The sequence below is a fragment of the Pteropus alecto genome, unplaced genomic scaffold (genome assembly GCF_000325575.1).
Source record: "Pteropus alecto unplaced genomic scaffold, ASM32557v1 scaffold1244, whole genome shotgun sequence".
In the NCBI taxonomy this organism is placed as follows: Eukaryota; Metazoa; Chordata; class Mammalia; order Chiroptera; family Pteropodidae; genus Pteropus; species Pteropus alecto.
In genome coordinates, this window is record NW_006435702.1 from 83,223 (window position 1) to 93,295 (window position 10,073).

Here is a 10,073-nt window from a genome sequence, read left to right on the forward strand (position 1 = left end):
AAACAACATGATGCCTCCCCTACTCCTGAGTCTTGCAGTGAGCTCCAGGCTGCCATCTCTTATAACTAATATTAAAAAAAAAAAGGCTACAAATTGCTGCTGGTAAATATCCTTTCCTATGAAGGAGATCCTCACATGTACCTAGAGAAAGAATATGACTCATTACCTCAGATTGTTCTCTGATAATTTCTGCTTGAATAATCATAAGCTAAACAGTAAAAGATCTGTATTTTTACAGTGTTTAAAACTTGTCATTGTACTTACTAGTCTTATATTTTTGAGGCAATTGGAAAGAAAAATGTACTTGAACTATTATTTTGCCTTAATCACTATTTTTCTTTACCATGAGAACTACTAACCACAATTACAATAAAAATGAACAGCAACCTCCCAAACTGAAAGGATTACATGGCAATGTGACTATGAAGAATGTCAAGGGCATGATATTTTCTGTTCCAAAAGATCAAACTAGACAAAATTAACAGCTAGGTTTTTAAACACAAGGCTTCCTCTCATTTATAAATTAAAATTTAACAAATGGAAACAATTTGGAACCACTAGCAAACACTTCATTATTAACACTTTAGATGAACAATGTCCAAAGGTAACAAAATAACACCCTAAAAATGATCAATTATACATTTTGCTCTGTAAATCTTATTTTAACATGATATTCTAATTTCTTTAAAAAGCAAAACACGTTAAAACAGATTTACTGCCTTAAATTACTTGACAGACTACATAATACTAATATAAATTAACATACTGCTATACAAATTCTACTCAGAATTATAACATGACAAAAATCAAACACAAAAACACCCCTAAAATGAATAAATTCCGCTAAGTTATATTAGTAACCTAAATCAAGCAACTTGAAATGTTTTGATTTCTTCATATATTTACTACAAGCTTATTCTCTGAAAAGAGTCATAAAGATGCTGAGCAGGCAAGCTGACGATTGAAAATTTACGAATTAACAAAAGGATATCAGTTTCACAAAGTTGTTTTTAAATATTCTCTGCTATCGAATTAAACTTTGTTAATAATTGATAACTTAGTTAAAATTGTCTATTAGATGTTCGCAATTTCCCGATGAGATGTAACTTTATTAAGGCAATTGCCACTGCTGGCACAGGAAAACACATTAAAGTTACAAAGAAAGAAAAGAAGAAAAAAAATGTTTCCTCAACACTTTGGGAAAACTTCAACATTATAAAAGTTTCATTTTATTTAATGTTATATTTGGCTTGCCAGTAATATATAGCATAAAAAATCCCCTAAGTATATAAATGACCTAAGATAGGAACTCTAAGTACATGGGCTTAAATATCCCAAGAAAACCAACTCACAGGTTCAATATATTGGTTTCAATTTAATTTGTGCATGTTTGAATAGTAGCTTTAGATTGTCATGGGCATGCAATTGAAAAGAGAATAGAGAGCACTTTGTTCTTGTCCTCAACTAGGAAAAAAAAAATGAATCTTCTTCTGAATACTGCTGTAATGTTTTCTTACAAAATTTACTTTCTCTATTTAAAATATCCTAGCAGGTGAAGTTAGAAAACATCAAAGTTTGCTCATAAAGAATTTTTAATACATATGTTTTTATCTTTAAAGAGGGTTATCTTTAATCAGTCATATATCTAAACACAAACACCAAACAATAGATCCCCACTTCAATATCCAAATATTGCGAGAATTTGGGCTACTTTTATAGTCAAAGATTATGATGCCATATGACAAAGGGGCTATTTTTTTCTAAATACCCTATTTCTTGATTCTAAACACACAAACAAACAGTATATGTATAAAACATGCAGTCCAGTCCTTGGACAACTTACTTACCTTGAGCCAAGTGAAGTTCTTGCCATTGGGAAGAAAATTCTGGGTAGCTGTATAAGTGTATAAGGAGGATGAAAGTTCTTGTTAGAGCTTTCAGTTCCTGGCTCAAAAGTTACTTCTCATCTTGCTACTCTTCCTCCTTACTTACACTGAATTAAAGCACCATTTATAACACAGCTAAGTCTCTGTGGATAATTTTAACATAAATAAAAATGCCAGAGATTCATAGCCCAGCCGATAAAATTTGTAAGCCATGAAAATATTAGAAATCTATTCATGTCAAAAACTGCTAGAAAATGAAATGTTGACTAAAGCTTTGTAGGCTGTTATTTCATTCGCCAAACAGCCCACATTTAAAATGTTAACATATTTATTACCTAAAAGTGACCCAGAATATTTGCAACTAAGAAAAAAAAACTGATAATAGAACACCTAGTTCCATAGATTAAAAAATAAGAAAAATAAATATTACATGATGAAGAAACAAGAAAGGACCCAAGGGTTACATGTTAGAATCTCCGAAGCTGTATAATGAAAAGGTAACTTCGTATTTCTTTTTTTCTTATCTCCAGTACCTGAGTTAAGGCATAAAGTAGCAAAAGTTCAATTGATTCCAAACAACTTGGAATTTTATTGTAAACAGCCCATAAAGAATAGCAACAAATTAGTCCAGTTTTTTTTTTTTGTCTTGGAAGATAATTGCTTATAATGACTGATAACTGCCAAACAAAACATCTTTTATAAACCAAAACAGTTTAGTTTACCTTTCTTTACTGAATTTTAGTTTAATGGACATTTTGTCCATAGAAAACATCACATCAACTATTAACTGATCTTTCACCTTAAAACTTATGGATACTAAGAACAAACATAAGGTACAATTTTGTTAATACTTTGTAGGGGATTACAAAAGACAAGGATGATAAGTTACAGGACAAAGAAATAAATTACTGATTGCCATCACCACAGTATTGTTTAAAGAATTAACATTTGTAGTACTGCCTAATGTGTATCTGGTGACATATGTAAAAACCCATATTCCAATGGGGTTTCTAAATATTTTTGTATGTGATTTTAAAAGTAAATTACTAATGGCGATTTTAATATGTATCAAGTCTTATTTTTTAGAAAATACTTATCATGCTTTCATAAGTCAAAGTCTCATATTCTAGACTTACGATAAGTGCAAGAATAACAAATGGACATACATATAAATAAACAAACACAACTTAACTCTAAACTGCAGGACCTTTCTACTATACTCCCATCAATGAATCATAATTGCCAGTCTTGTTGAAGTGTGGTAAATTAGGTAAAGTCTTCATTGTGGAAAGAGAACTAACGATAAATGTAAGCAGGAGAGGAATGATGAAAAAGGAAATAATTAAGGATAAAGCTACATAAGAAATAAATGTCAAGAAACTTGAGGACAATCCACATTCCTCAAAATACAGCACCATGAAAAACAATGAAAAACATTTAAACTTTATATTAGAATTTAATCAAAACTTGATAAATTTGATAATTAAAACTTGGTAAAGAAACTTCACTAAGAGGTGAAAATGAAAACAGCATGAAAATACTTGCACACTAATTTTTAAAACAAGCCTTCAAAGTGATCTTAGAATATTCTATTTTTCAACGAAACTTTCACAAAGCCTCATGGACCACAAAAATGTTGGGGATGGAGTTAACATTTAAAGCAATGAACTTTAAATGTTAAAAATTCCATTCCTTCCTCTAGAACTAAAAGGCTGGACATCATAGTATACTAAAAATTATAGAAGATGTAAGTCTCCTTTTTGTGGATGTGAAAATTCTAACTATTTAAAGATAAGTACCAGTTGGTAAATGAGCATAATATAATTTCCAAGATATATAAACAATAAGGTATTTTACACCACTAAAATACAAATTTTGAAAAAATGCTCAAAAAAGTTTTTATAAAAAAGAAGTGGCATTCACATCTTTTCTTTAAATCATTGCTATTGTCTGATGATAATCTAGAGGATTACAAAAAAAAAAACAACAAAAAAGATAAATCACTCAAATTTATTTCAAAGTATTGGAAGGCTGAGTTAGATATCTGAGTACACAATTGTACAAATGAAATTTATGAATTTTACTCTGAGAGAAACAAAGTGCTGTTTGGAAGAATTCTAGCCTGATCTCTGGGAAGGGAAACAGAAAACTAATGAAAGAGGAACAAATTAAATAAAAAAAAAAATAGAGGGACAAATGTACACGTGCACATACACATACACACCTAGACTGCTCATCTAGAAGGTATAATGGAATGGATGATCAAGCAGTATATATACAGGCTAAGTGCTTTACAATGGAGGCAAAGAATTGGTAGACAGTGAATACTGCTGTCTTCCATACAAATTTTATGTCTGAAATAAAGTGTGTCGAGTTGAGAAAAAAAATCTACATACAGACACATGCATGCACACACACACAAATTTAGTCACTAGGCTAATAGACTAGTGAATTTTTTGGAGAACATCCCATTGCTTGAAAAGATACACATGGCAAGCCATAGAAATAACACACAATTCCGTTTTCATAAACAGATACACATGCTAAGATCTTAAAGCTGGGAATTAAAACATTATTACCATTCATGAGAATTATTACAGTTCACTGACTATTAATATGTAGCATAGGAATAGGCTTATACATCTGGATGCTCTCGTGGACCTAATTATAACAGTGGTTTTTTTCTTAGTAATTCATTTAAGATTTAGACTTTAACATTCTTAGCTCATTTCCTACTTGCTTTGTTATCTATGGCTGAACCCAGATCTTATTTAGGTTTAAAGGGACTCTAAAAATTAAAGCAATAAAATATTCAATGTGATACAAATTACTACACATTCACAGGAGGCAGTGTTACAAAATAAGCAAAGTACAAATTTTGGGCGGGGGGGCGGGGCAAGTCTAGTTATAAAAGTAAAAATATTGTCTTCCAAACTTTTATTTTCACACTTATTAAAATAATTTGCATGCAAACAATTTTTTTTTTAATAAATGATAACTATGCTTATCTAACATACCCTGGTGGCTAACTCTTTAAATCCTAATAACTGAAATCAACATTACAGCAAAATGCTGTCACTAGTATTTTCACAGTATTTCACTACATATAAAATGTTTAAAAATGTCTTTAGCTTTATTATTCTAATTATCTAAACCTAGAAAAGCTTGACATTTGGGGAATGTGGCATTTTTATTTTTCAAAATAAATTATAAATAAAGTTTCAGACAACTAAGATCACACAGATGGCAATTCTGCATTTTAAGAGGTCAGCTCTTCATAGAAGGATGTCAACAAAAATTTCACACTAAAACGATACACTTGATACACATTTGGGTACATCCATGAATTTAAGTAACTTGTTACTTTGATTGGGGTAGGCCAAAGCATTATTGATTCCAGGAAAACACAGGCACAAATTTAGTCTAAATGCTCAAGAGATAAATAACTAAAATAGTACCTTTTAGCCAAAATCAAATGTAGAGTTTCAAATATGAACGTTTTTGAATCTATACTATGGTTAAAAGCGTCAGTCGAGTTACAAACCAGAAGTAATTTTGGTTTAGTAAAAGAAGACTACCGCCCCCGCAAAAATCAGCTTGATCTACTGTCCAGTAACAGAAGTTAGTGCCATTAACAATTCACAACAATACTTTCTTAAAGCCTGAACATCGTTTCTACTGCACGTGAAAACTGCTTAAAGATGTTAGTCCAAGAATAACCCCTACCTGACCCAACCAAAAAAAGCGAAGTTATGTGTGTACTCCTTCCTCTGCACTTAAGGATTTTCAGATGCATGAAATGATTGAAAGCATGAGACAAACACATTAGTTTAAGAGATATCCTGGGATTACTAGGCATACATTAAGAAGTTTTGTTTATCTCACAGTTTTGATCTAAGCATAGCATATCTGCTGTTACAAAAACAGAGATCAATATATTCCCTCCCACCTCAAAAATCTAACAAATTAGCAAATTTGCAATCTATCAAATCTGAGGAGTAAAACTGATCTTGGAACTCAAGCTCACTTATGGAACCATGTGCACTCTACTGATGTAAACAAGAACATTAGGGTTTTAAAGATTTTTTCATCTATAAAATAATAATTCAAAATATAAGTGTGCAGTGCAATGAGGTTCTTTTCTGAAAGATTATAACAGAAGAACCTTTTGGAATGGTATGTGCAGAACCGATTAATGTTGATTCAAAATATTAGCTAGCCAAAACATTCCCACTCAAATTAGGTGCTTTGTTATATTTTAAAATTCAAATGAAAACCATTTACTCACAGGTGTTAAATAGTAAGTGGTAGCAGAGATATATAAGCAGTAGCCCAAGACTACTTACATAAATATGTTCTAAGAAAAGTCTAATGTAGAGCATACTATACTTATAAAAGTTTGTTAATTACAACTATTAATTTGAGAGCCAATATGATTATTAACAACTTCTCAACTTATAACTTAGGAGTATTCATTCCCTCCAAGCTTGTTCTATTTCTCCTTAGTCAGTAATGAGTAACAGCATCTACTTTACTTAATGATTCCAGTAGTTGTAGTTAATAGAGGTAGCTGAGCTACTATTCAAAGGTTATTCTTTGTGGATGAGGATTTTTCAATTTTTTTTTTTTACATTATTCTTTAAGCTACACAAGTTCTATTAATGCAATAAAATATAATAGGAAAAAGAAAATGGATACAAGAAACTTTTGCATTTGGCACCTTATCTAGATTGATACCTCAAGTATTCTTTTTTAATAACGTTAATGCACACATTAGGACACACCACAAAGATCTGCTACATATTTACAAGGCACCAACCCTTTCTCACCTTTAACATGAATTAAGCAAATCAAAGAAAAGCATATCGAGATTCCCCCCCCCCAAAAAAAAACTGTAGTATAAATATATACTTCAGTTCAGTACAATTCATGAAAGTTTGGCCTGGGAAGAGTAAAATAATCCAGATCGTTCTTACAATATAGAAACTGTAAACATTTAATAGCTGCCTTTAGGATTGGTGTATTGTGCAAAAGTTATTATTACTGGGTACAGGAATCAAAATGGCAACACAAACTATATAAAACTCTGTAAGAAGGTGCTATACTTCTATGATACAAAAGCAAAAGAGGGATATTCTACTGAGATAAAAATGTCATGCTACTTAAGAAGCTGAACACTCCTTTAATGTAGTAAATCTGTAGTGTGTCTGTGGTGTGTGTGTGTGTGTGTGTTTGTGTGTGTGTGTGCGTGTGCGCAGATTTTTTTTTTTTTTAATTTAAGGCCTAATGAGTAAGGCTTGTTTGAACAAATGCAGTGTGGAGATCAAGTCTTGAAACAAATGTTATACTGGCATAATGGAAAAGCACCAATGTGAAAGGAAGTATAAGTCCCCACACAACTTGCTTTGTAGATTTCCTGGTAAATTCCCTGCAGTAGAAGGCCATTGAATTTTTAAAATTATTCTAAATTTATTAACTGTTAATAATTCCATCCCATGAGATGGCTGACCCTGGCTTTTTCTGTCATTTTACGCACTCTGCCTGATCTGGATGTACCAAGATTCAGAGGATCTTCAGTGGACACAAAATTGTCATTATCAGAATCATCATTATATAAAACAGTCCTCCTGCCTTGGTTTCTTGTTTTAATTCGAGGCAGTCTACTGAAACGTCCTGAAAACATGGTATCAAATTCATCATCTGCAACACGTGCACGTTTGGCTCTGGTGGTTCCTCTAGAAGCACCTCTCCCCCCTCTCCCTCTCCCTCTCCCTCTCGTACCAGCTCCACCTCTCCCTCTACCCCCACGACCCCTGCCTCCTCTTCCTCTGCCTCCCCTACTCCATCTACCCCATCTGCCCCATCTGCCCCTTCCTCCTGTGCCTCTCGTCTTCCAGTTTCTTTTTCCATTGGCATACTGCTTTCTGAGTTTTCTTTTAGGCCTGGTTTGTATGAATTTGCTATAATCATGGTCTCCATCTACGTAATCTTGATCTGTTCTGGAAGTTGATTCAGAGTCAGAATCAGAACTGCAGGTACTTTCAGAACTTAAACTGGATCCTAACTCTCCACTCTCTGAAGAGGATAAATGTGATTTCTCTTCTGTTTCTTTTTTTTCTTTATCTTCTCTTCCCATGCTTTCATCTTCTTCTGATGCACTAAGCAGTTTTCTCTTGATTCCTGTCCGGGGCTCTCTGCCATCACCATTTGTAAGGGGTCCATCAAAGGAGTGATCTAAATCAAGATGAATGATTTTTTAAGGTTAAGTTTTGACACTGTTAAGATATTAATGCTCAAAAGTAAAATAAACAATCTATCAAAAATATATAACATCTAAAGATAGGGTAAAATTATGGAGTGGTAGAGTATAAATTTATATATATTAGAAATGGAAGACATAAACTTCTGATTCTTGTTTTATTGCTTTTTGGGGGTGGTGGAGGCATGATGAGTGGTGAGGTAGCTGGGCAGAAATTTAAAGGGCTTGAACTCTAGAAAGAATTATCTAGAAATATATATCAAAATAATTTCATTCATTCACTCAACAAATTATCTACTGATTATGTACTATGGGCCAGGCATTGCTTGGAACATGAAATATAGCAATTATGAGACAAAGTCCTTGCTCTTTGAATTTATATTTTAGTAGGGAGAGCTTGCTAGACAATAAAGTGAACAAAAAATAATATAAATTTAAGAAAAATACATGCTATAAAGAAAAAGAAAAGAGGGTTAAATAGTGTGACTGAATGTATGTGGGTATTCTACATAACGAAGATTTTCTGCAGAGGTAGTATTTGAGAATAGAACTGAATGAAGTGAGATTTGGGGAAAGAACATTCCATCAGAAGAAATAAAATCCAGTATAAACTAGAGTGTAAGGAAAAACAGGGAGTAGTAGAAGATAACTGACAGTAAAGCTAGAGAATAACAAGATTTGATTTACATTTATTTTAACAGAGTGCTATGGTTGCTGTATAGAGAAGACATTATAGAAGGGGAAAATTGGAAGCAGAGACCAGTTGGGAGTCCACTGCAGTAGTCTAAGACATGATGAGGGATGTACCAATAGAGGTGTCGAGAAATGATTAGATTGAGAATATTTCCTACTAGAGCAGCCACCAGACCCAATCTTCATTTTCAAATGAAAGGAAGAGCTGATGGACTGGATGTCAAGTGTTAAGCCAAAAATGAAGGTCGACTTCTAGGTTTCACAGCCTGAGCAACTGGGAGAATGGTAGAGATATTTTGCTAAATTGGAGAACACTATAGGAGGAATAGGTTTGGGCAGGCTGGTAGAAAAATCAAGATTCCAGTTTTAAGTACTATTAGAAATCCAAAGAGTGATGTCAGAAGCATGGTGGAGTGAGAGATGTCCCCAGATATCTCCCCTTGAAACAACAATAAGCTGAACATCTAAAACTCAACAAAAACACTCAACTTGCACACTAGCACGTCTGAGCGTGGGATCTGTGCATAAGAATTACCGCAGGTCAGAACCCAGGAGTGGGGTGATAGACTGGGAGAAACAAAGAAGTTGCCTCTTGCAGCCAGAGCTCCCTGCAGGAGGAAGGGGAGGGGAGAAAGTGCAGCGGGTTCCTTGAACAGCCCTGCTTGAGAGAGCTGTGAGCTCCATGCAGTGGCAGTGCCCAAGGTTCAGGGCAGAAAGCAGAGAAGTGGAGATGGCAGAGAAGCAACAGCTGATTATTATGAATTGCGGTTCCAAAACACGAGGCTGAGCTGCAGTTCCCATTCCCCAACACAGACGGCACCTCCTCCCATATCCTCCAAGAATGAACACAACGGAGCCCCAGGAGAATGTGCGGAAATGCTACTGAAACTGTCACTAACACTGACAGGGGCTGAGACTAAGGGTAGAGAGCAAGATTGAATATTTATAAGAAAAAAAAGGCATTATTAAGAATTTATATAAAGCAGGGATCCAAGAGGCTTAGAAGCTACCTATTGGGAACCAAAAGAAAAATGCCTTCTTAGCAACAGGCTAAAAAGAGACCTTACATAATAAATCTTCATATTGGAAAAATAAAAAAAAGGCAGACTACACCTCCATTAATGCCCAGGTAGACAAATAGTGTATTAAAGAACATGAACAACCAAGGTGACAAGTAAACTCGGAAAGAAAGAAAAATCTCCAGAAAATAAGCTTAAAGACATAGAAATATGCAA

At 33.7% G+C, this 10,073-nt stretch overlaps 1 protein-coding gene across 2 annotated transcripts in view; it reads right to left on the bottom strand.

The window, feature by feature from the left end:
• Positions 1-2,451: 2,451 nt before the first annotated feature.
• Positions 2,452-10,073, bottom strand: part of BRWD3 (bromodomain and WD repeat domain containing 3) — a 126,907-nt gene continuing 119,285 nt past the window's right edge. For both annotated transcript variants that reach the window (XM_006910776.3, XM_025046032.1), the window contains one exon: positions 2,452-8,120. In XM_006910776.3, coding sequence (XP_006910838.1) covers positions 7,366-8,120 — 755 coding nt within the window. In that variant the 3' untranslated portion in view covers positions 2,452-7,365. The remainder of the gene's footprint in view (positions 8,121-10,073) is intronic.